The following is a 27,261-nucleotide window of genomic DNA, read 5'->3' on the forward strand; positions in this document are numbered from 1 at the left end:
TCAAGTTGTAATCCCCATGTGTCAAGAGAAGGACCTGGTAAGAGGTGATTGGGTCATGGAGGGAGTTTCCCCTATGCTGTTGTCAAGATAGTGAGTTAGTTCTCACAATATCTAATGGTTTAAAAGTGTTTGGCAGTTCCCCCCTTTAGCTTTCTCTCCCCTGTCACCATATAAGATGTGCCTTGCTTCCCATTTGCTTTCCCCCAAGATTGTAGGTTTCCTAAGTTCTCCCAAGCCATGAGGAACTGTGAGTCAATTAAACCTTTCTTTATAAATTACCCAGTCTCAAATAGTTTTTTACAGCAGTGTGGAAACAGACTAGTACAATTAGTGATTTTGAATAGATTTTCATATACTTGTTAGCCATTTGTATGTCTTCTTCAAAAAAAGTCTATTCATTTCTTTTAAAATATTATTTATTTATTTATTGCTATTGAGTTGTTTCAGTTTCTTATGGATTTTGGTGATTAACTCCTTATCAGATGTATAGTTTGCAGATATTTCCTCCCCTGCATTCCATAGGATATTTTTTCACTCTCGATTGTTGATTTTTTTTAAATTTACAGCATATTTTTAGTTTGATACAGTCCCTCTGGTTTATTTTTACTTTTGTTGTCTGTGCTTTTGGGGTCATGCTAAAAAAAATGTTGTTCAGACTAACATCATGAAGATTTTCTCCAGTGTTTTCTTCTGTTATTTTTACAGGTACAGGTCTTATGTTTAAATTTTTAATCAATTTTTAGTTGATTTTTACATATTGCATGAGATAAGGGTCCAGTTTTATTTTTCTGCATGTGGATATACAGTTTTCTCAAACATCTTTGTTGAAAAGACTGACCTTTCACCACGTTTTGTTCTTTGTACTCTTGCCAAAGGTAGTTGACTCTAAGTGCCTGGATTCATTTTGAGGTTATTTATTCTGTCCTGTTGGTCTATATGTCTGCTTTTATGACAGTACCATATTATTATGACTACTGTAGCTTTATATTTGAAATAAGGAAGTGTGATGTCTCCAGTTTTGTTCTTGTTGAGGATTGATTTGACTATTCGGGGTCTTTTGTGGTTCCTTATAAATTGTAGAATTATTTTTTCTTTTTTTGTGAAAAATGCCATTACAATTTTGATAATGATTGCATTGAACTTTGGGTAGTATTGTCATTTTAGCAATATTAATTCATTGAATCCATGAAATGGCCTATTCCTCCATTTATGTGTGTTTTTCACCATTTCTTTTATCGATGTTTTATAGTATTCAGTGTACAGATCTTACACTTCCGTGGTTACATTTATTCCTAAGTAAATTCATTTTTGTTGCTATTGTAATGAGATTGTTTTATTTATTTTTCAGACAATTCATTGTTCGTGTATAGAAGCACTACTAAACTGTAAATGTTGATTTCATTTTTTGCAACTTTACTGAATTCATCTATTCTAACAGTTTTTGGCATCATCTTTAGGGTTTTCTATGTATAAGATTATGTCATCTGCAGAGACAATTTTACTTTTTTTTTCCATTTTGGATGCTTTTATTTATTTATTTTTCTATATAATTGCTGTGGCCAGGACTTTAAGTACTATGCTGAATAGAAGTGGCCAGAATGGGCATCCTTTCCATGTTCCTAATCTTAGAGAAAACTTTCAACTCTAAAGGTTGAGTATGACGTTAGCTGTAGGTTAGTCATATATGTCCTTTATTGTGTTGAGGTACGTTCCTTCTACCTAATTTGTTGGGAGTCTTTATCATGAAGCAATGTTGAATTTTGCAAATATTTTGTCTGCATATATTTAGATGATAAAAAGGTTTTCATTCTTATTCTGCTAATGTGGTGTATCACATTTATTGGTTTGTATATGTTGAACAATCCTTTTATCTCACTTGATCATGGTATGTGATTCTCTTGATGTGCTTTTGAATTTCATTTACTAGTATTCTATCAAGGATTCTTTACATCTGTGTTCATCAGCGATGTTGGCCTGCAATTTTATTTGCCCTTGTCTTGCTTTGATATTAGGGCAATGCTGGCCTTTTAAAATGAGTTAAGAAATGCTCCTTGCTCTTCACTTTACGGAAGTAAGAGTTTGAGAAGGTTTGACGCTAGTTCTTTAAATATTGCTTAGAATTCACCAGTGAAGCCACACGATGCTGGGCTTTTCTTTATTGGGTGGTTTTTTATTACTGATGCAATATTCTTACTCATTATTGATCTGTTCAGATTTATTGATCATGTTCTCATTGAAAACCCCCTGAAATCAAAGAAATGAACAGACATAAGTAATGTTGTTCTTTATTTCAATGAATGTAAAGTATCTTTAAATATAGAACTTTAATACGTATACATTATTTTCAAAAAAGCCTGAAGTAATAGTTATTCATAGCTGATTTAATCAAAAAAGCTTCATGGGAGAGGTAATATTTGTAATAAACATGGAATGAGGCATGGAAAAATTGGCTTAAAACCTTTAATAAAATTCCAAGGATTTTTTGCCTTTTTCTGAATGACACTATTCTAAAATCTGGCACCTCCACAAATAAGATCTTAATGAGTCTTCATAATCCAATTTGTAAACTAAACTCAATTCTAATTTATAATCAAATATATACACTAGAATATTTTCTATTGTCTGATGTGAATTTCCAGATATGCTTAAAGTCTTACAAAGGCCCTCTCACTTTGTTGGCTGGTATGCAGAGAGAGACAGCATTTTAGGCTCTCAGGGTGTAATCAACAAGGGCCTTTCATGGAATTATAATCCAAGAACTACTGGACCTTACCAGGCCTTTTAGTATCCCACCTGGGAAGTCATGTAATGTCATGTCAATCCTGATCTACTGGCTGCAGGAGTCAGCCCACTCAGATTCAAGAGGAGACACAAGCCTTATCTCCCAATGAGAGGAATATCAGAGAATTTCAGGACCTCCTTTGAAATGACTCCATGTATATGCATTTTTTATTTGAGAACTCTAATCTTCAAATATTTTTATTAATGTAATACAATGAAATACTTGTAATAATGTCTAATTTTTGCAAAAAAGTAGTTATTGTTCATAAGAAAATATTAATAGAATAATAATGAATTTGTTATTATTGTTTTCTTTGTTAGGCATCATCCTTTATCCTTGTTACATGTTCAATAAACAATTCTGAGCAATTCTTCCAACTAGATAAAAAAAGAGCATTAATTTCTGATGCAATGAGTTATAAAAAGTTTAATTATATGTGTAAGTACAGTCAAACCCTAATTTTGTTTTACATTTTTCATACCTCTGAAATTGAAATGAATCTTAGAATCAATGGGGTAGGATTGTTGAACTGGCAGCGGTTTTCCTTCTTAGCAATACAAAAATAATTGTATGACCAATTATCAATGATGACCTATTTTATCAACTTTGATGAAATATTATAGTTGTTACTCAAAGTTCTGGAGTAACCAGACACTCAAGATAAAATAACCACACCCTCTATTTTGAGATATTTTCTCTATAACCAAAAATAAGTCCTAAATCTTAGATACTGCTTGAATTACACTATCCTAAAAATCTGTTAACATTCATTTTTTTATAATGTGCTTATTTTTCTAATTTGATTCTAGACTTCTAAGAGAGCAGCCAACAATGCATTAACTATTATCTGTCAGGTCCTTTAATTGACTTGTTCGTATTGACTGAGATCCTAGAAGGCAGCCTCTGTTAATGGTGTATCCTGATGAGAGACAGGGAATAGGTTTGCCAGCATCAGACTTGAGTGCTAATGTAGTATATCATGTTATTTCCAATCACTTAGCTTTTTATTGTGATAGCAACAAAATGACTTCTTGAAAAATGAAGCCTTGCACCATGTTATCTGAAAAAATGCATACCTGTCTCTGACCAATATAGCTACAAGTTTTTCAATAAAAATCTTGTCTTAAATCTCAGGTAAAAAATGTGTCTTTAGGGAAACTGTATTGTAGTTATTATTAAGAGTGTTTGTATCACTACATCCTTTAATGAGAATGGTGTTTCGTGTAGTATACAGGTGTGCGTGTGTGTGTGTGTGGACATGTGTACAGATATATATATATATATATATATATATATATATCTGAAACAGATATGTATTTATTCATTTAATTATTATTTAAGGAATTGCTGAATGTCTAAAATATGCTGGCATACAATGACTACCAATCATCCCTGCCCTTAAGTAGATTACGGTCAACCTCTCGTAAATTCAATTCTTCTTCTCTACCTTTTGTGATGTGGAAACATAGCAACTAGTATGTTGTAAGTCTTGAGTAAACACTAGCCAATGTTTTCAGTATTTTTATTTAGAAAATTACTTTATTTTGATTTCATCTAGTTTTTTGTTTTGATTTTATCTAGTTTTATAAAACACAAAGTATTTTTTTTAAGCGGGACATTTTTGCTCAGAAACCCAAATTGCCAATTTCATATGTTTTATGATTGTAGAATATCTTTCAGAATAATTAAATGACCTTTGTGGGGTATTATGGAATAGAAAATCCTCAAAGGCAAGAAATCCATAGGCTTATTTTATTATTTGTTATATACCCTGTAAATAATCATAAACAGGAGAGTGGTTAATAAATATTATTCAGATATGGGGCTGTGAAATAGGAGATACAGGCATGAAATCCTATTTTTATTACTGTCGTTATGCTGATGATCCTCTGGCCACTTCTTTCTGGTCTGTGTAATTGCAAAGTTCTTCATATTTTATTCATTAGAAGAGCTGCTCTGTGCCCATTCTTCTTATGTTGCTGCCTCGTGCTGTTTCCAGCACTTCCTAATGGGTGTGATCAGTGGGCTCCATCAACTTTCTGTCTATGCCTTGCTCAGACCTCCAATGAATATTAGACTTGCAGCCATCAGTCATGTTTCAAGTGCAGACATAATGAATAGAGAATTTTTGTTTGTTCATTAGCATTGTGAAAAGCAAACTCATTTTGTCTCCTTCCTGCTCTCTTTGATGTATTTGCCCACCTACTACAATGAATTTGAAGGGAAACTTGATTCATGTAGGTATTTATTTAAAAGGTTCTTGCTGGCTCTTTTCTCACCTTTTTTCACTTCTTTTTTTTTTTCTTTTACTGTAAGCAGATAATGCTTATTAACCATCAACAATAAAATACTGTAGATAGGATTGTGATACATTCTTGTTGAATCGATTGTGCTAAGGTGTTTAAAAAGGTTGCCTTTCAGAAGGGTATCAAAGGAAGGAATATGGGGAGAGAAGAGGGAACAAGAGAGGTAAAAATAATTTGGGGAGAGGAGGAGGAGAAAGGGAGCAAGAAAGAAAGGAAGGAAGGAGGGAGAGAGAGACAAATGCAGAGACAGAGAGAAAAAGGAGAACCAGGAGAGAAAGAAAAAAGAAATAAGAAAGGGCAAAGGGCAATCTTGGGTAAGAAAAACCATATAGGTGTTTGTGTGTAAGAAGTGTGTATATGGGTGTGTGTGTATTTGTGTCTGCATGTGTATATGAGTGTGTGTTTCTGGGTGTATGAGTGCGAGTGTGTGTATGAGTGTATGTGTGAGTATGCATGTATGAGGGTGTATATGAGTGTAAATGTGTGTATGAGTGTGAGTGTATGTGTGTGTGTGTGTACATGTGTGTTGAAAGGAATGCAATTCTTAATTGGGTAAGACAATTCAAAAGTTTATTATATAAACACAGCATACCCTCCTTCCATTTAGGTCTGTTTGTTCACCATTTAGGTGAAACTTTATTCTTTTACTCTGAGCAAGTTTAGTTTTTCATCTTAGTATATTTTACTTAGACAAAGAAATTTTTAAAAATGCATTACGATGCAAAATAGCAGCTTGTCAGGGATCAATGTTATAGCTTTTTTGAGTGCACTGCTGGAAATCTGATTCTTTTTTGTTTTATAATGAGTGAGCTCAAGATAAAATGTTGATAAAGACTAGATAATTTTGAAGAGAAAATACATAATTGAGTCTCAGTTGCTCAACTTATTTTATTCCATACTTCTTGTTTCTTTTCAGCAACTAGATTCTCTTAGAAAATATTAATGGATCAATAAAATTCTATCATATTCCTATGGTATGAATATTTTTATTCCTCCAAATTTCATACATTGAAACCTGATCACCAGTGTGATGGCATAAGAAGGTGGGGCCTTTGGGAAGGGATCAGACCATGAGGATAAAGTTCTCATGCATAGGATTAATGCCCGTGGAAAACAGGCCCAAAGGAGACCCTAAGCCCTTCTACCTCGCAAGGACACATCAACAAGGCAGTTTCCCTGATCCAGAAAGTGAGCTCCAGGTAGACATGGGAATTGCCTTCATTTTGGACTTCCCAGCATCCAGAATTGTAAGACATAAATTTCTGTTATTTATAAGCTATCTAGTTTATGGAATTTGGTTATAGCTGGCCAAATAGACTAAAATGCATACCAAATTTATTTTTCATAAGAAAAATGCACTGAATTTAACATTTTCAACTAAAGAGTACTTATTTCAAACTTTAATTTATAGTAAATGTGTATGAATCAGTTGATAAAGCTATAGAAATTACCAAGTTCCTTACATAAGAGTTCTCACCCTTTGTGACATGTTTTCAAACACAAAAATTCCGTAAAATATCCCATCACCATGAGGGGTTTACATTTTGGTTAAAAGACTCAGAATATAAACAACAGTAGATTAGTTGTTGTCTTGATAAATGGAAACAGTGACTTGGAGGTGGGTCTATTAACGTGAATAATTGCAATGGCATTTTGATTAGCCATGCAACATTCACTCCCTGTTCTCTTTATTTAACACAAAATTATTGATTTATTGAACACCCTATTTAAGAAAAGACTAGGAGCTTTTGGGGGAAATGTTAATACCTCCATGTGTATATTATAAACACACACACACACACACACACACACACACACATAGCATAGTAGGTAATAAATATTCTTCAAACTTTGTAAAGAAGTATCTGGAAAATGGAATATTATACATATAATTAGTCTTGATATTATATAAAGAAATTGCAATTTGTTAAGGAAGTTAAGAGAAATAGCCCAATATAAGATAGTATGCAGTCAGTCAATAATTTTCATTTTTTTCAAAGTGCTATACAACTGAGAAGAGGAAATGCTTTCAAATAAAATTGTTAGAGAAGACTTCTTATGGGAAAAAGCATTTAAAAAGGGCTTTGAAAAAGAAGGGAAGCAGAATTTACATATGTCAAAATGTGGAAGGGTGGAAGTCAACTATTCTTGCAGGAAAGAATTATGTTAGCAGAAATTCAAACTAAATGAACAAGATTTAAAAAAAAAAAAAAAATGAGTAACAACCCAATTTGATTGAGGAAGAACATACGTCTAGGAAAGTAGACCAATATGAAAAGTAGCTTGGGGACCAGGGAATAGAGGTTTTGAGTAGCAGATTGCTAGTTTTTTGTTTCTTTAAATTCATTTGCAAATGAGATACTATTGAATGTTTTGCTGGCAGAAAGCATTGTAATCGAATAGTTAGTTTAAGAAAACTAGTTGAGTGCATGTGTGCAGAGCAGATTGCAGTGATGTGCAGGCAGGACACAGTGAGCCCACACTGCAGATTTGGAAAGAAATCTGCAAAGAAAGCTTCGATGGGGGAGAGTGTTAATATGACATGCACAGGCTTTGCTGTCTTGATGGTTAAGAGGCTAGTATTTGTTGAATAGAGTATTAAACTTCTCAACCTAAGGCTGCGAAAAATGGGAAAACATGTGAGAAGCCTGAGTAGGAAGAAGGACACACCACATAGTAATGTGCTACTCGTTTGAGGTACTCATGGAGCAGCTGTCCATCAAACAGCTCAGAAAAGAATGCAGAGCTGGAGAACCAAGCCTTTTTAGGCATTTGTGTATAAGCAATATATAAAATATTATGACAAAGGACAGAGAAAAACACCCCACGTCTCCAAAGACCTGGTCCGCTGAAGGGTGGTGGGATGGGAGGAAGGCTGGTAAACGCTGCTACAAGGAGATACTAATGAACACAAGGAGAGAGAGATAGAATGAAAGAGGAAAAATGTTATCATCTTCCCACGGAAACAAATGAAAAGTGAGCATGAGAGAGCGTTTGACACAGGAATTGGTACCTAATGACTTTGTGTGTGTGTGTGAAGCAGGATAAACAAAAATCACAAGAAATCTAACTGAACCTCACTGATATTTTAAAATGATGGAACAGAGTTTGCTGCAGAAATGAAGCAAAAGGGAATGGGAATGGGGGCTAGCGAAGAAGGAGTAACTGTGGGAGATGTTCTTTAGGGACTCTTGCAGCGAATTTGTGAGAAAAGTAGCATCATCACATGCACACTAGATTTATATTTGACCAAGACAAAAGCAGGGCAACTGCCTGCTTTTAATTCTAATAAGAATTAATTAAACCAGAAATTTGGTGACCTACTCTCAGTTCCAAGTTAACCTTTATTTTTTCTCTGTATTTTATTTGTCTCCACTTACCATCCTACCTTTCTTTAGCTGGATCCGCTATAACCTAACACATGCGATTTGGTAAGAGTAAAACCTAAAACTAAGTAGCTCATTAGTGTGTTTAGCAATCCGTGGTGTCATTGAGCAAGAATTCCTCATAAAAGAGAGGGGATAGAGGCCTGACAATTTTAAATAAAGTTCAAACCTTGTAATTAGTGATTCTAAAATTTAAGTGTGTAAACTTGAGTAAAGTTTTAGTGTCACTTGATGAGTGTGAAATAAATGGGAGAATCTTGGGCTGTAATCCCGAAGTGTCTGGGAAGTTTTTGAAAACCCATGTCCTGGGTAAAGTGCATTAACGCATGGCTGTGTGATATCCATTGTAACGTTGTTGACAGCTTTGTGCAGAGAATTCTAGCTTTCCCCTCTATATATATGTACCCCCTTTCCTCCACAATAATTAAATTTTAGTTGAGTCAATGACTGCCCAACCAAAAAACAAACAAACAAAAATATGTCCTTAAGACATCCCAGATCATTCTGATTCAAGTGGCCAGAGGCTATACTTTGAGAGGAAAAATTTCAACTAATTCCCAGTTACATGATTAGCCTATCACTCCTAGGTAGCTACTGAGAAAAATTATAGAAGTTCAGGCCAATTAGACTTCATAGAAACAATGATACTTATTAGAACAATTATTTCTACAAGATTTTTTTTTTTGCTTTTCTTAATTTGTTTTTTAGATAAATCAATAGGTATACTAATAGAGTTGGAGAGACAATACAGTTTGGAATATCCCCAAGAGAGTTGAGTATACATACTCAGTAATGATCTGTAGTTTTACCAATGTAATGATTATTTGATTTATACTATTTTAATGTTGATTCAAGAACAAGTGCTCTGAAAATATATAGTACTCTTTATTCCCATCTCTAATAGGACCAGGTTTCACATAATATGTAAAAATATGGCCGGGCGTGATGGCTCATGCCTGTAATCCCAGCACTTTGGGAGGCCAGGGTGGGAGGATCACGAGGTCAGGAGATCGAGACCACGGTGAAACCCCGTCTCTACTAAAAATACAAAAAATTAGCCGGGCGTGGTGGCGGGCGCCTGTAGTCCCAGCTACTTGGAGAGGCTGAGGCAGGAGAATGGCGGGAACCCGGGAGGTGGAGCTTGCAGTGAGCCGAGATCGCGCCACTGCACTCCAGCAAAAAAAAAAAAAAAAAAAATATATATATATATATATATATATTATTGGGATTTGGAGTCATAAGATCTAAATTCAAGATCCTTTTTCTTTTCTGTGTGATTTTGGGGAATTTGCTAATCCATTGTTAGCTACCATTTCTTTATCTGTAACAATGAGCATCTTCACAGCTTTGTTGAGAGGGTTCAATGAGTTATGTGATGTGAACCTTGTTTTGAATGTTAGTGTTATGGATATCCAACTTTCCTCACTGGTTTGTAAACTTAAATGGCAGGTGTATTCATAAAAGAAATGACTTTAGGCTGGGCGCGGTGGCTCACGCCTGTAATCACAGCACTTTGGGAGGCCGAGGTGGGCAGATCACCTGAGGTCAGCAGTTGGAGACCAGCCTGGCCAATATGGTGAAACTCTGTCTCTACAAAAATACAAAAACTAGCCGGGCATGATGGTGGGTGCCTGTAATCCCAGCTATTCGAGAGACTGAGGCGGGAGAATCACTAGAACCGGGGAGGTGGAGGTTGCAGTGAGCAGAGATCACGCCATTGCACTCCAGATTGGGCAACCGAGAGAGACTCTGTCTAAACAAAAGGAAACAAAACAAAACAAACAAACAAAAAATGACTTTAGATTTTTCCTCTGATCCTATACTCTCCACTAAATAGCCAATTTTTTTCCTTTTGCTTTCCACATATTGCTTGATATTGAACATCAAATTTATTTCATTCTAAATTGAATTAAAAATAATATTTAACATTTTCTTTCTCTTATCCTTTCATTGTGAAGAACTTGATGGCAGGATTCATAAATGTTTTGTCTTTTATACTAAGCAGGTTCAATCAGACAAGAGTCTTGACCATTGCAGATGTTTTATATCGGTTTATTTAATACATGAATGAACTGATACGTGAAAACCTTACTGTATGGTGGTCTCATTCTATGCCACACTTATAGTAAGATTTATTCAAAGGCTTCATAGGTGTCTTTTTCTGGAGATGTGACTAAAACGGAAAAAAGCACTTGATTTCTTCAATGATAACCTAAAATGCCAAAGATGAATGCACCTATATAGAAGCTAAAGGCATCATAATCGTATATATTTCTGCAAAACACATTTTTTTAATGTCATCTTTAGAAAATCTTTCTGGGTTGTTTCTTTTTTTTTTGGCATTTGGTCATTTGTTCATTCAGCAAATATGTATTTAGTTCTTAGTGCAAGCCAGGCACCATTCTCTATGTTGGATATACAGTCATGAACAAGCCATAAAAGGCCTTTTCCTAATTCCAATGAGGAATACATTACACAAACAAAGAAAAATAAATAAAAATAATGATTTCAGGTAGTAGTAAGTACTCTTAAGAACAATAGGTTGGGCGTGGTGGCTCACACCTGTAATCCCAGCACTTTGGGAGGCCGAGGCAGGTAGATCATGAGGTCAGGAGTTCGAGACCAGCCTGACCAACATAGAGAAACCCCATCTCTTCTAAAAATACAAAAATTGGCCAGACGTGGTGGTATTGTCTTGTAATCCCAACTACTCAGGAGGCTGAGGCAGGAGAATCATTTGAACCTGGGAGGCGGAGGTTGCAGTGAGCTGAGATCACACCAATGCACTCCAGCCTGGGCAACAGAGCGAGACTCCATCTCAAAAAAAAAAAAAAGTAAAAGGATCAATAGAGTGATGTTGGAGTGCTTTGGATAGGGTTAACTGGAAATAATTAACTGGTTAACTTCAGGGCCCAGTGATAAGACATCAGCCTCTATGAAGACCCATGGGAGGACGGGTTCAGGCAGAGAGCAGCAAGCATCAAAGAGCATGTGCGAGGGCTGGCAAGGAGGCCAGCACAGCCGGAGGGCAGGGCACAGGCTGGATTGTGGAATAAGACGTAAGCCTGAGAAATCTGCAGGACCGCATGCGTAGGGTTTCATGGGCCATGGCGAGAAGTTGGGATTTGTTTCTTGTTGCAATAGGGAACTATTGGGAAATTTCAATCAGAGGTAAATCACGTGATCCATACTTTAAAAGTCCCTTTTGGATACTACAAAAATAACTTTTGGAGGATGGAACAAAAATGGAGGCAAGCATTTTACTTTTGAGTCTATTGTAATTACCCACAAAAGAGATCATTATGGCTGAGGTTAGGGTCTGTGGTCGACTAGCTGAGTTACTAGCAAGTAATTTTACCTCTATCTACGCCTTTGTTTTCTCATCTGCAAAGTGGAAATAAAGGTATTTACCTCATAGGGTTGTTGTGGAGACTAAATAAGCTAGAACATAAGAAAAAAAGCATAAATCTGCCTGGAATATTTTAAATGCTCAATTAATTCTGGATGTTTTTATTAGTATCATGAGTCTAAATATACACAATGGCTTTAGTAGCCAGATTTATTGCAATTCTTAGTTTCTAGATTGTGTGTACATATCTGGTATTTTACTTTTCCAACTCTGCTTTTCGTTCATTTTTTTTTTTTTTTTTACTGTGTGAATCAGTATAAGTTAAACTATGCTGAAGTCATGAACATGCCCCACACTAAATCTCTGAGGCTTAACACAATAGAGGTTTCTTTATTACATCACAGCTTGATGAAGAGTTGAGAGTCCTCCCTCTTTCTTTTCACTCTGCATTTGAAAACTAATGCTTTTGTCATATCAGGGAAATTGTGCAGTAAACTGAAAATCTTACTCCAATGCTGAGTTGTTCCTTTATTGTTATTAGTTCCTACAGATTTGTAAGAGTGTCTCAAAATATTCATTTTTATCTGTAAGGCTCATGTTATTTCATGATGTTTCCAGCACATTGGAAAGTATCAAGGTCTGCTGGGCAAAGTGGCTCACACCTGTAATCCCAACACTTTGGGAGGTTGAGGCAGGCAGATCAACTGAGGTCAGGAGTTCAAGACCAGCCTGGCCAACATGGTGAAACCCCAGTCTCTACTAAAAATATAAAATTAGCCACGTGTGGTGGCACACGCCTGTAGTCCCAGCTACTTGGGAGGCTGAGGCAGGAGAATCGCTTGAACCTGGCAGGCGGAGGTTGCAGTGAGCCGAGATTGTGCCACTGTACTGTAGCCTGGGAGACAGAGTGAGACTCCATCAAAAAAAAAAAAAAAAAAGAAAGAAAGAAAAAAGAAAGTATCAAGGTCTGGGAGTCTTTGTGAAGATGGGTGTTCAGGACAGGAGCGGTGCAGGGTCTCAGATGTCTGGAGCCTGCAGCCCACAGTTTGCTCAGTCACCGTGTGACTCTAACTGTCATTTAACCTTACTGGGATCCTTCACTGAGGCACTTAAGAAAAAATTATACAATAAAAAAAAGTATTTTTATATTCTCCTACAAAAACTCACACAATGCCAAAAGAATCATTTAAGTTAATCACGTTGTCCATCTCTTTGTCTAACCATGAAGGATCCCCATGGTACATTCTAGAGAGCTTTGTCTAGTCCAGCTTGAAATGATCCCATCAAAGTGACTTTCATCATTTGTTTTGAGAGGCAGTACCATTAATCTTTTCTGTTTCCCCCTCTCTCTTTTTGGCTCACTTCAATTCAACAGGCAGGGAGAAGAGAACATTGAACAACATTATAAGAATGTTAATTCCTAATGTCACGGACTAGCCCTTAATCACACTATTAGACATATGTTTTGAATTAATGATCCTGACCAGCAAGCAGGAAGACGGAGATTGACTTTGATGAATGCCTGCCATTATTTTCCGAGATGGTTGAAGTTGTTTTTCTTTCTGACTAAATGTTTTCTCGGAAACGATATTCTATTTAGAAAGAAAGAGCATATAAAACACTTTCTTTTGTTGGCAGAATCTTCTTTTCTAAATCAGCATTTTGATGGTGTGTGTTTTGTTCATACAGTGAGACATGTTGCTGCAATCACTGGTAATCTCCTGGCCTTATAACTTTGGTGGCCTCTTTCTCTAGATTTATTTTTAAGCCCCCAGTGCTTAACTATAAGCAATGAAATAAAGCATGTTTAGTATGTACAGAAATCTAATTATCCCAAACAGTCATTTCCTAAAGACGACTGCAGTGAAAATCAGATCTCCTTTTCTTTGTGATCCTTACCTGCACAGATTCTTTCTCCATGGCACACTTTGTCAAAGTCCTCAACACCGAGCCTCCGAGCCTCTGCTCAAATGCCACCATTTGCATAAAACTGTTTCCACGACCCCTGGTGAGAAGTCATAGTTTCTTACTCTGGGCTTTTCTAGAATTTTATTAACTGCTCTGTTTAGCACTGATCTCACTCTGACTTTCATTACTCTTAGCTGTGTGCAGGGCCTCCTTCCTCTAAGTGTTATGAGCTCTTTTAGGGTAGCAAAAGTTCATTAAAGTTTATATCACTCACATATTACACCATGACCTTTCACAGCATACAGTTAAATCATTGAATATAATATATGCAATTCACATCATTACATTTAATTATATAATTTTATGAATTATATATTTAATTTATATATGAATTAGTAATTGTATACAGTATGAATATAATATTTAATTTACATATAATTAATTATATATGTGTGTATACACATACACACACACAAAACTTTCAACTTTGCATCATTCTATGGGCAGAGGCTGTGAGAAAGCTGCACAAGATCTGGTTTCATTAGGTTACAGTTAAGTGACCAGTTGTGAGAATAGTTCCTTCAAAGTTCTGTGAAGAGTTTTTAACTGAATGCATGGGTAGGTGGCATTGAGACTTAAAAAGATGAGGCAGGACCATTGCCATCATGGAAAACTGCTATCTACATTGCAGTGACAGCCAAGCACCATGTTTGAAGGAGACAAAGGCATGGAAGTCAGGTTACACTGCCAATCTTTGGGGCTGGGTTGGGACAGACTCCAGGTGAACCCAGATTGGGTTTATGTAAATCACATGTGGGAAGGAAGAAGGACAGATGGGAAAGACACTAGGGGTTTCTAACCATATTGCAAACACCTTGAAATTAGAGACATCATTGATCTTTCTATGTACTTCTTTATAACCCCTACAGAATTTATTTTCACGTGATATATACCTAATTTGTATTTTATCAGTTATTATTCCAAAAATGCTATATAACCAGTTGCCAAAGCTCAGTGACATACAACGTGCAGTCCTTATTCTCACGCTCACTCATCTGTGCATCCACTGGGTTACTGTGCTTCCTGAGTTACATTCTGGGGCCGTGGCTGGAGAGGTCATGACCTGCTGGGGCATGTTCCCAGGGTCATGTCAAGGAAGCTATGGAAGGGCAGGTGGACACATGCATGCCTTTTGAGGTCTATACTGAAACTGAACCATCGTCATTTCTGCACACATTCCGTGGAGCTACACAAGTAGAAAGGCCAAGCCTCACATCAAGTGAGGCAGTGGGTTTACTCCACCCATAAACCCACTGCCACATATATTTGCTCATCAGTGCAGCAAATTTCTTTTACTCCTACAACTTCAAACATTGTATGAATAAAAGAAATGAGAACTAAAACTCTTCTTGTTGGCATACTGAGTTTGCCAGAATCTAAGGCTATGAGAATACATTACATCTAAACTTAGAAAAATGTAAGGGAAAGCAATAACCACAATGACAACAACAGCTCAACAGTGCACTGTCTGTATACATCTCTGAAACTTTCTAGCTCCATTCTGACGTTGTCTGGAATTTTGCTGGGACTGTTCATAGCAACGGGAAGAGGCCAGATTCTCTTGGCCGTAGCTGTAGTTATCAACAGGAAGCTGTTGTGTTTACTGTTTTCCAGTTGTCAAGACTTTAACTGAAACAATTGCAAGATTACAGAGAGATCTCCAATTTGAATTACGTTCAACAGCTCCCAATGATTAAGCCATACAATTGTGCAACTAAGCTGTTTGAATTCTCTTCAATTTCTTACATTATAAAAATCATCATTTGAACTAAGCATGTACAAATTAGATTTGTGTTTAGGTCTTCTGTAAAACATATATATTTTCTCTTTGAACCATTTCTCTGCATATAATACATACATATTCTACTTGAAACTTTAGGGTCAGGATAGTGTGGTTATCCACTCATTAGCAAAATCCCTAGACTTCATCTGCTGGAATTATTTAAATTCAAGTATAATACTTTTCTGAGACAGCTCATGAAGGAGTCTATATGGGCTGAAATCTCTGATTTAACAAATGAGGATGCAATATTGTTTCCCGCTTTTACTTCCTCCCCCTCCTCCTCCTTATTCTCTCTCTTTCTTTCTCTCACACATACATTCCCTCCCCAAACTTACATTCTCTTTATAAGACATACTAGAGTATGCAATTTTATTTTTTATTTCTGTCTTTTTGTGGCTCAACCGAGATAATTCTTTTCCAAGTTTATGATGCATTATCCTCTTTAGGATAATTAGAAAAATAGAAACCTGCGGCTGGCAATGTAAATTGGAGGTAAAACACACCTAGAAATTTCTGCAGTGGAGAAACAGTGAAGGTATTTGGACTTTACATCTGCACTGATTAAGAGGGGAAGAGGATCACTGTGTTGAAATTCACTGGCAAGGAGTTTTATAGGCAGACCTAAGACAACATAGCCTTATGCAGTCTGCTCTGCCAAATGGGTTAAATAGTAGTTTTGCAAACTTTTTTCTTTTAATTTGTTTGTCAAATACTCTACTTTAAAATTGGGGAAGAATTTAGGTCCATAAAAATACTTTGAGTGGAAACTCAGAAAGACACAGAACATTTGAAAAGAAGGCAGCTACAGGGCTTAAACTGTGCCTCTTAGTTTGCATGTTGTCTGCAACAAAGCAAAACACACTCATGGTTATCCCTTTGAAACTTGGGGTAGGGAGGTCCTGAGAAGGTTCCAGCACTCAGTGCTGACATTGCATTGTGCTATAGTATTATTATTGTGTGGCAGTGTGTAGGATCACCTTCTGTGATCACTTACTGTGTACACTCTAAAACAAATACTTTCTTAGGAGGATTTATATATATATATACATGTATATTAAACATATACACACTCAGACACACACACACATATATATGTAATTTGAGTTTTCCCATACCTTGTTTATATGCATGAGGTCATATGACAGTAATATTTGCATAGAAGTAATGTAAATTCATGCAATTCCTCAGTCGTATTTTTTATATCCTGCTTACAGAGGACCTTGCCAACTCTCTAAGAGCTTTGTGGCTGCTACTGGGAGTTCCTGGAGGAGTCTCCCATCAGGTCCCAGTCCTCTTGCTTTCTTAATCTTGGCTCTTTTGTGGAAGTCCTTGCATTGCATGGCTGCTGGGGCTGTGTATGAAAACTCTGGCTTCCTAGCCAAGGAGCTGGCCTCACAAATCCCCAGAGCCCCAGGCCCCGGAAGCACAGTGCATAACGCAGACCTCTACCGTGGAGAGATATCTATGTCACATGCAGGCAGCTGGGGGTAGACAGAATTTTTCCCCATTTGCTTCTTGTCAAAGCGAAGTGCCTTCCTGGTTTTCAAAGCAAAATTGTGAAACCTCCTTAAGCCCTGCTCACCAGATTTCATGGAGTTCTTTGTTTATCAGAAGCATCAGAATAGGTTTATATTTGGATTAATAACCCCATTTGGTGGAAGAAATAGAGATTTCAGAGATTTAAAATATTGATCTATTAAGAGATACTAAGTGTCTGCTTAGCTTTTGAATAACATTTCTGTATTGGGGGAAAATGTGTTGTGAGTCCTGCCTCCACAGCAAAGAAGTCAGAATTTAAATTCCCAATCTCCTTTCTGGGTGGGACTCAAGCGTGCAACTTGTGCTTTACCCATCAGCCCCTCCTGTGAGATGCTCTGATGGGAAGATAGCCCCAGGAAGCAGGCTGTATGTGAACCTTCTTTTTTGCAGACACAGGGGCTGCAGAAACTCATCTTTGAGGAGACAGGGGTTGCAGCTCGAGATACTTGCAGGGAGGTCGTGGTGGTGCAGACAGCACATCGACTGAATCGGTCTCTAAGCGTTTGGCATTCAGGGGCAGCCAGCTGGGCAGGGTTTTATATCTATGATTCTGTGGCAGTCCAGCATCTTCATAATAAATACATTTTGGCTTGGAACAGGCAGAGTGAATTCTTAGCTTCTATTCAAGAACCTGATCAATTAAGTTCTATTTTATCTGTTTTATGCTACCCATTTTTTTCCTGTTAAACCTTCCTATCAGAACATTTGCAACATTTTGCAAAGTGCAGTTTAAAAACCTAGCCATAGATTCTAAAAAATTGCCCTGATTTGTTCTTTATGTTGTTCATTTACTTTGTCTGCAATGAGCTTTTCCAGATGGCCACAGGTGACTTATCCGTGGCCTATGAGTTTTGTTCAGGATATCTTTTCATCAAAGTCTTTCCTGATTGGTATGGTTTAAAATTGCAACACACCCTTCTTCACAGCACGCTTGCTCTCCTTAGCCTGTTTTATATTTTCCATATATGATAGGGTTTGGCTGTGTCCCCACCCAAATCTCATCCTGAATTGTAGCTCCCATGATTCCCATGTGTTGTGGGAGGTACCAGGTGGGAGATAATTGAATCATGGGGGCAATTTGCCCCATGCTGTTCTCATTGTAGTGAATAAGTCTTACAAGATCTGATGATTTTATAAGGGGTTTCCTCTTTCACTTGGCACTCAATTCTCTCTTGTCCATGTAAGACATGTCTTTTGCCTTCCACCATGACTGTGAGGCCTCCCTAGTCAGATGGAATTGTGAGTCCATTAATCCTCTTTTTCTTTATAAATTACCCAGTCTTAGGTGTGTTTTTATCAGAAGCATGAAAATGGACTAATACAACATACCTCTTATCCCTTTCTAAATACTAAATTATTTAAATATTATTATTGTCATTTCCTCCTAATTACCATGTAACGACCAGGAGGGCATGTTTTGTCTGTTTCTTTATTTTGGTATGTTTTCTTAAGTGATTTATTCCAAGTGCCTAGAACTGTGTCTGAAATAGTATGAATCCTTAGTAAATGTTTGTTGAATGAATGCATATTTTGTAAATAAAATATTTATAATCATGCTTTGTTCCTTCACTTTTGAAAGAAACTCCTGTCAGGAAAGAAAAAGTTCAATTTCTGCAATGGCCAAAATTTGTAGCCTAGGTTGTGTTTTTTCTTCCTGACTACACGGTTAACGTCAAGACTTGAGGCGAGTCAAACCCGTTTGATCCTCAGTATCTTCATTTGCTGTAATCTCTCCAGTACTCCACAGGGACCAAGACACAAAGATGGGACATCTAAAGGGAAAATTTAGCAATAATCCTCCAGTTTTCATATATACATATATAATTTTTTGTTCTCTCTTTCTTCTTGTTTGTTGAGAGTCAATTGGTTAAAACATATTTCAACCTTTAAACTTCTCAACCTTTAAGCCAGACATTAGGAGGGAGGCACTAAGAGGCCAAAGTGGTGCAAGATGTTGATGGATTGAAAACAGAATTAAGAGTTGGGCTGCTAATGGAACTTCTCGGGGGTGAAAACACCAAATAAGAATTGGTAAATCTACTAGAAGCAACACATCCACCAGAAGCTGGACACAAATTGGCTGTTCAGAGCTTATACCATTAGTAACGATGCAATTAATGTGCTTATAGCCTTTCGGGTAGTTCATAAACAAAGTAACTCTTGCTCATTGGATTTGACTGTGTAGTCTGGATTCTAGAGTCTGAGAGTAGAGGCCTGGGCTGCTGGAAGGAGGGAGAGTTTGGGAGATTTCTTTCCATTCTTGGGCTCAAGGACAACACTGATAAATGTATTCAAATACAGAATGCTTCACCCTCATGCTGGCCTGACTCACGCTGTGATGACCCACCTAAGCTTACTCTAGCCCTGAATGTGCTCCATGCTCCAAATAAGCCTGCCAGTCCTCTAGGCCAGGTATGCTTGGCTCACCTGAGAAGGGATTTAGGAAGAAAGCAATTCATATGTAGTATTTGACAGTGATATACAGTTATTTGAAACTAAAGAAAATGAATTCACATTGTTTATCACTATTCTTTAAAAGAACACACTGGTTAACAGACATCTCTAATTGAAACTCTAGCTTTAAAGATGACATAGGAATTGAACTTACTGTAGGCAGAGTGTGGAGTGCCATGTTGGGATGACTGTAGTCCTCCAGGCCCTCTGCTTCATGAATCAGCACCCCTAAAATGCCGCTGCTTTTCAAAGTATCTTCTGTATGTTTTTCTTATGGCCTTCAGGTTATTGAAAGCTTTAGGTTGCCTGGTCTATTCCGACTTACCTCAGTGGCTTTCATGGGGATGATAGCCTGGAGGCAAGTAAGAGAAAGTTGTTGCTCTTTGTATATAGAGATTAATTGTGATTTTTATGTTTGTACATAAGAATATGCATGTAAACTGGAATCTTGATTAGGCAAAATTTCAACCTTGTAACATCCTCAGACAATTGCTATTATTCACTGTAAAATTGCAAATGATATAAAGTGGCCCTTAATATTTATTTCATTTTTTAAATAAGCACAGGTTAAGCACCTGTTGTATATCAATCACAAATAACACAATTACCAAAGGGAGCCCAGGCCTCACATCCTTTAGCCTAATGATGTATAACACCTTCATCTGCCTATCTTGTTTTGGATGCAGTATCACTTTAAGAATGATAATTCTAAGCTACTGAAATATTCTCAATCATAAAAAATCCAAAAGATTTCACTAAACTACATTTTGTAAAGAAAAAAATTAACAAGGACAAGACTCAAAAATGGTTTCCAGTTAGCTATAAAGGCTGGAAATCACAGGTTGCATACTACCTTTATGTGGGTTAAATATAACCTTCACAAACGTTTGTTTTGTCCACATATTATCAGCTTTAACAGTGCTTTTATTTTTTTTTCCCCAAATCTTTGAGCTTGGAACTTATGACTTCTTTTTAAAAGACAAAATCAGAAGACATGGCAACTGTAGGGCTACTATTATCATAAGAGAAATCAACGGGAGACCGTCAGAACCAGCCCTCTTACACAGCCAACCTCTTCTTCACCTGAGTCTCTAACTTCCTCATTGTCTACCCAGAACTGAGGACAGAGGTCAGGCTAATCTTGGCCCTAGTGCTCTCATTTTCCCTTCGGTAGTTTTAAAAGAAAGTTGTTATTTTTTAAAATTCGTATATTAAAATATTTTGGTCTAAATTCTGACCCAAGTTACTCAATCGTGCCTGACCTGGTAAGAATTTAAGTTTGTGACACTGCCTCTCAACATTGCCATTCATCAATATTTGACTATACAAACATTTTGATGAAAATGTCGTTTATATGTGTACATATATGGGCGCATATAGGTGTAAAAATACAAATTTAAATATATAGAAAGAGTGAGAAAGAGGGACAAAGAGGGAAAAAGAAGGAACAAAAAATGAGATGACGAAACAAAGAAAGCAAGCAAAGGGAAGGGGGGAAGTGAGGGAGGGAAGAAGACAGGAAGGGAGGGAGATTATCTATATACATCTATCCTCCAAGATATTTTCAGCTCAGTTTCTATGCCATCCCCTGTGTTACTTCAGACTTGCCCTACCCTGACTGGTGGAATATCTTGTCTTCCAGATGGAACACCATTTACCTGGTGGATTGGGCGGTCCAATGAAAGGCACCCTTACTGGGGAGGTTCTCCTCCTGGGGTCCAGCAGTGTGAGTGTGGCCTAGACGAGAGCTGCCTGGACATTCAGCACTTTTGCAATTGCGACGCTGACAAGGATGAATGGTAATGAGAATCTCCATCTTTCTGCAATTATAGAGAAAGCACATTAATTGATGCATAAATTTCCCCAAGACAGAAGGACGTGGATGAGAAATTCAATACAAACTGGAGCTCCCCTGTTAGTGACTTTTGTTTTTTAACTTTAAAAATGGTAAATTCTAGTGTTTTCAGTATGATAACTTATGTTTGGCACATATAAGCATGTGGTCATACCATCAGCTTCTTCTTTTTTTTTTTTTTTGAGATAGAGTCTCGCTCTGTCACCAGGCTGGAGTGCAGTGTTGTGATCTCGGCTCAGTGCAACCTCTGCCTCCCAGGTTCAAGAGATTTTCCTGCCTCAGCCTCCTGAGTAGCTGGGAGTACAAGCACGTGTCACCACTCCTAGCTTTTTTTTTTTTTTTTGTATTTGTAGTTGAGACAGAGTTTCACCATGTTGGCCAGGATGGTCTTGATCTCTTGACCTCGTGATCCACCTGCCTCGGCTTCCCAAAGTGCTGGGATTACAGGCATGAGCCACCACACTTGGCCCCCATCAGCTTCTTATATTCAGAACTTCCCATTTCAAACAAGGAATGGCATGCAATATTGAGCTTTGCGATTGAGTCAGGGTATTTATGGTATGTGGACTGTATGTTTTGGGGGGAGAGAGTGAGAGAGATAGGGATGTGGGGTTATATAGGCTGTTTCTTCATGCTCCCATTGATGTTTCAGTCACCAGCCTTCCCTTTTGCTACCAATAAACACATAGCAGAGGAAATGTATATTTATTGAGCATCTATTACATTTCCTATAATTATCTTACTTTTGCTTCTTAATGTTGAGTAGTATCTATTGCAAAGATGTTAAATAATTTTCCCAGTGTCAAACATGTCTGTCAAGTGATAGATACATAATTGGAAATCAGCTATTTCTGCAGCCAGAGTTTCTTAGTCTCCTACACCAACTTACTTCTGTAAAATGAATTTAGTTTGAAGCTTCCATGCCCATTACATTTACTCTTCTTTTATCCTCCAGGTGAACTGCTAGTTTTTTACTGTATTGATTATGAAAATATGTACAGATCATTTCTAAATATACTTTTGTTTTGACTGAATTTAAAGCATTCTTTGGTTTTGGCTTAGCAATTTTGCTTACTTCATCAAATGCTACTTGATTTTAATTAAAAATTCTTACGTTAAGCTAGTCTCAATCCCCAAATTTCCCTTTAGTGTTTTTACTCACTCCTCAAACTGTTAACAGCTAGGACTATTTCACATAAAATATAAGGTTAAGTCAAAATCTCAGTTCAGCAAGGAAAGGACCAGGCATTTGTCCTTACTGGGTCCCAGGAGATGTGAATTATCACTTCAGAATACCCTAGGGCTGCTTGGGCACCAGGGCAGGTTACCCGAGTGCCTTCTCCTAAACTCAAGCTGGCCGAAGTTATATGGTAATGAATTTTTCCTCTTCATGTGGGTAAAATCAGATATAGTTAACCACAGGTAGAATGGACTTCTGCATTCTGTGAGCCCCCACTTTATCCTGCAGCGAATTCTATCTCATTATCGCGGATGCCTACAAACCAACTATGATTTGTATCCTGGGTGGAGGCCATGTCTCTTTAAAGATTATACCTCTCAAGACCTACAGAAGACATTCAGTGGTAATTAGTTGAACAGATTAATTTAGACAATCTTTAAAGAAGAGAATTATCACAAGATGGCACCTATGAGCTTGGGAGGTGTGTTGAAGTGTTAGATGGTTGTGCTGCCGTAAAACATATTCAAACATCTGCTCCCAATCGCTTGGATTCACTCATTCCTTTGATTTATAAATTTACTCTCACAGTGCATACTAGACACTATGTGTATAATCAAATAAACAGATATAGGAGCTAGAATAGGTAGAAGTGCTTCCTCCTAGTTACTCTTGACTGGGACCCCTCCCCTCCTCCTTCCTTCTCTCCATCCTTCCCTCCCTCCTTCCCTCCCTTCTTCCTTCCTTCTTTCCTCCCTTCCTTTCTTCCTTCTTTCCTCCCTTTCTTTCTTCCTTCTTTCCTTCCTTCCTTCCTTCCTTCCTTCCTTCCTTCCTTCCTTCCTTCCTTCCTCTCTCTCTCTTTCTCTCTCTCTCTTTCTTTCTTTCTTCTTTCTTTCTTTCTTTTCTTTCTTTCCTTTCTTTGACAGAGTCTTGCTCTGTTGCCCAGGCTGGAGTACAATGATGCAATCTCTGCTCACTGCAACCTCTGCTTCTCGGGTTCAAGCGATTCTCTTGCCTCAGGCTCCTGAGTAGCCGGTATTACAGGGCACACCACCACGCCTAGCTAAGGTTTAGTACAGACGGGGTTTCTCCATGTTGGTCAGGCTGGTCTCGAGCTCCTGACCTCATGATTCTCCTGCCTCGACCTCCCAAAGTGCTGGGATTACAGGCATGAGCCAATGCTCCCGGCAGACTCTGAGTCCTTTGTTAGCTGCCTTCTTGATCTTTGCTCACTGTTTCTTTTCCTTTACCCCTTTCTTTATAGGACATTTGCCTACTGAACACTGCCTCAGTGTCTCCTCCTACTTGGGAACAACTGATCCAGGCTTAAATTACTGCACACTGAGGAGCAGGGAAGAGCGTGGCCTTATATCCCTTAATTGGTCTGAAGTGCTCTGTGTCTCCTTTCCTAAAACTTTCCACTGATCTCTTCCATTCTGCTCCCAGCCTCTCCCTCCTTTGACTTGCTAGATGTTTCAGTATCCTCTGAACCCCTCATCTGATAATGTCACTTCATCATCTAGAGTGAGCTCAGAGGGATTCTTCATAATGTCTTCTCTCACCTTGATCACTCTAGAAGTTATTACATATTTCATGACCCTTTCTATTTCCTTTAGAGCCAGGGACAATTTTCCATCCAGTGCCACTTTCTGTGGCAAGAGACCTCGCTCAGGGCATCAGAATTTATTATTAGATAAGGTCCTGTTCAACAATCAGCCTATCAAACGTCAAGAGAAAAAGACTGAACTTCCCCTCTTAAGGATGCCTGACTCACTCCCGGATGTCCCAGGGTAGCACATTGACCATCTTGGGGCAAAGTCTAGGTGAGAACAGATCAGAAAGTTTCTTCTGTCATTCTCAAGAGGAAGTAGAGACTGAGATTCTGATTCAGCACTTCTGAGTTTCATTCTTTGTCTTAGTGCAAGTCATAGCTTGTGATAAAGGGTTTTTATAAATACTTTATTATAGAAGCATCTATATGTATTACTTTATCAGACATTTACTGATTTATCACTTACTTACTTAGTGCCTACTCTGTGCCAGACAGATAGTCTGCTGTGCAGAGAAAGTCAGGGGCATTACGGTCCCTGCCCTTGAGGAACCCTCAGAACACTGGAAAGAAACTGCTGTTTAGTTATTAGGTGGGTGCAAAAGTAATTGTGGTTTTTGCCATTTAAAAGCAGTGGCAAGGCCGGGCATAGTGGCTCACACCTGTAATCCCAGCACTTTGGGAGGCTGAGGTGGGGGATCGCGAGGTCAGGAGCTCGAGACCAATCTGGCCAACATGATGAAACCCCATCTCTACTAAAAATACAAAAATTAGCTAGGCGTGGTGGCAGGTGTCTCTAGTTTCATCTACTCAGGAGGTTGAGGCAGGAGAATCACTTGAACCCAGGAGGCGGAGGTTGCAGTGAGCCGAGATCACGCCACTGCACTCCAGCCTGGCGACAGACTGAGACTCCATCTGAAAAAAAAAAAAAAAAAAAAAAAAAAAAAAAAATGAACCCAGGAGGCGGAGGTTGCAGTGAGCAGAGATCACGCCACTGCACTCCAGCCTGGCGACAGACTGAGACTCCATCTAAAAAAAAAAAAAAAAAAAAAACTAGTGGCAAAAACCGCCATGAGTCTTGCACCAACCTAATAGAAACACATGGGTTTGAAAAATTTGGCGAGAGAAATAAGCACAGATGTGCCTAAACCTGGGGTAGAAATGAGCTGGGAAATTTAGATTGTGAAGAGGAGCAGCAGTTATGTTTTGAAGGAGCAGAAGCAGCTAGTTAAATAAATAAACAAACTGGTATACTACAAGTAGTGGGTGGGGGTAGGGGGAACATCTGTGTGGAGTGGGGAAATTTAAAATAATATAAAAATCACCACTGTCATAAATCACAAATATATTGGTGTGGTTGTTGTACAGTCGTCATATGAGAAATGTACAGAAGATAAAGGAAAGGAGGAAGGTCAAATCCAGGTTATGAAGCTCCTTGTACGGAAATAACAGTGAGCTAGTTTTGTCTGTACAAGGATTATGGGCATACGATAAGCATTCACACGTGAGACCAGGCACATCTTTGTGAAAATGCATTTATTATTTATCTATCAAACTCTATTATTTACTGCAGAAAGGAAAAATACAAAAGCTAACACACTTGTGAAATAGTTAATCAAGTTCAACATACATGCAACTTCTTTCTTGACCAACATGTGGTCAGACTGACTTTCCACACATTTCAAATTTTTGTTTTAGACCACCACACCTCTTTTTATATCAGTGGTGGTCTGTGTGCTTCAGAGAAACTTTGGGTATTCTTGCCTTGTAAAATTCCCTCAAGTTTTTGCTCTTGTGAAATTAATCAGAAAACTGACTTGGCCTTGTATAGAACCCAGTGGATAGTAGTTTAATATGTTACAACTCCTAGATAGTATTGTCACTTAAATGTTACCTATCATATCCTGAATTGTTCTTAATATTTTATATACTGTACCTCATATTAACATCTCAATAACTCTTGAGGTTGGTTTTATTATTTCTTTTCCCCAGAAAAAAGAAACTGAGGCTCAGAGATGATAAATGGTTTGGTTAAAGTCGCTTGACTAAGGGGCAGAGTAGGCATTTTAGCTGAATCTAAGGATGCCTTTAATGATTATGTCAAAGGAGCTGCTAATGTTGGGGTTTTGAATAATAGCCAGTCAGTAAGGATGCTAGAGAGAACTCTCCTACAATCTCTCAAATCACATCACCGCAGCATGAATGTTTCTTTTTGCTAAGCCAGGGTGCTTAGGGAAACTGGGGCATCTTATAAGCCTCTGGTGATTGATAATCTTTTGTTTTGTTTTATTATTTTTTTGAGTAAGCTTCTCACTTTGTTGCCCAAGCTGGTCTTGAACTCCTGGGTTCAAGCAATCCTCCCATCTCAGCCTCCCAAAGCACTGGGACTATAGATGCATTCAACCATGGCCATCTTGTTCTATTTTAATAAGCCGCTGTAACTGAATAACATACATTTCAATAAGACCCAAGTAAATTAAGATAACGAGTGCATGTTGTAGGACTGAGTGAAAGTGACACAGCTCACAAGATTGAGGTGGGTGGGGAGAGAAAAAAAGTCATTCAGTGAACCTCAAAATCACATTTCCTTCTTAGAGTAAGAGGAAAGCTTTAACTACCCATCGGAATTAGCTGATTTCCTAGAGGTTTCTATACCAGCCAAATCACAAAATCGTAATGAAAAAGTAATAAATGAAGGAACATGTAAAGAATAATAATTTTACTGATTAATGACTGTTTGCAAAGGAACTTCTCTCAACATAATCATTCAATCTCTAGGAATCCTCCCAACTAAATGATTTCTGAACCAGCTACTTTAGAGTGCTGGCTTGTTGAGAGTAAGAAAGGAAACTCTGGTGACAGCTCCGGGTTGCAGACCCTGGAGACAGTACGGGAGAGTGTTGGGCTGTGTGGAAGGTGGAAAAACAGTCATCCAGCAAGAGGGGTCAAAGGCTGGCGGAGCAGCATGCTGTAGAAGGCAGAGAGAATGCACAGTGTCCCTCATGATGATGACCCGTGGCCCAAATGAAGAGTCTTCTCATCCAAACAACCAGGTTGCACTAAAGTGAAGCTCTTTTACTTAGCAGTAGAACATTCTTTTATTTATTTTAGAA

At 37.9% G+C, this 27,261-nt stretch overlaps 1 protein-coding gene across 1 annotated transcript in view; it reads left to right on the forward strand.

Annotated features, from left to right (window-relative positions):
• CNTNAP5 (contactin associated protein family member 5) overlaps nt 1-27,261 on the forward strand; it is an 879,440-nt gene that overhangs the window by 683,314 nt on the left and 168,865 nt on the right. Inside the window, exon 14 of the mRNA XM_032145556.2 lies at nt 21,210-21,366. Within this exon, the coding sequence (XP_032001447.1) occupies nt 21,210-21,366 (157 nt within the window). The remainder of the gene's footprint in view (nt 1-21,209; nt 21,367-27,261) is intronic.

Source organism: Hylobates moloch, unplaced genomic scaffold (assembly GCF_009828535.3).
Source record: "Hylobates moloch isolate HMO894 unplaced genomic scaffold, HMol_V3 SCAFFOLD_24, whole genome shotgun sequence".
Lineage (NCBI taxonomy): Eukaryota > Metazoa > Chordata > Mammalia > Primates > Hylobatidae > Hylobates > Hylobates moloch.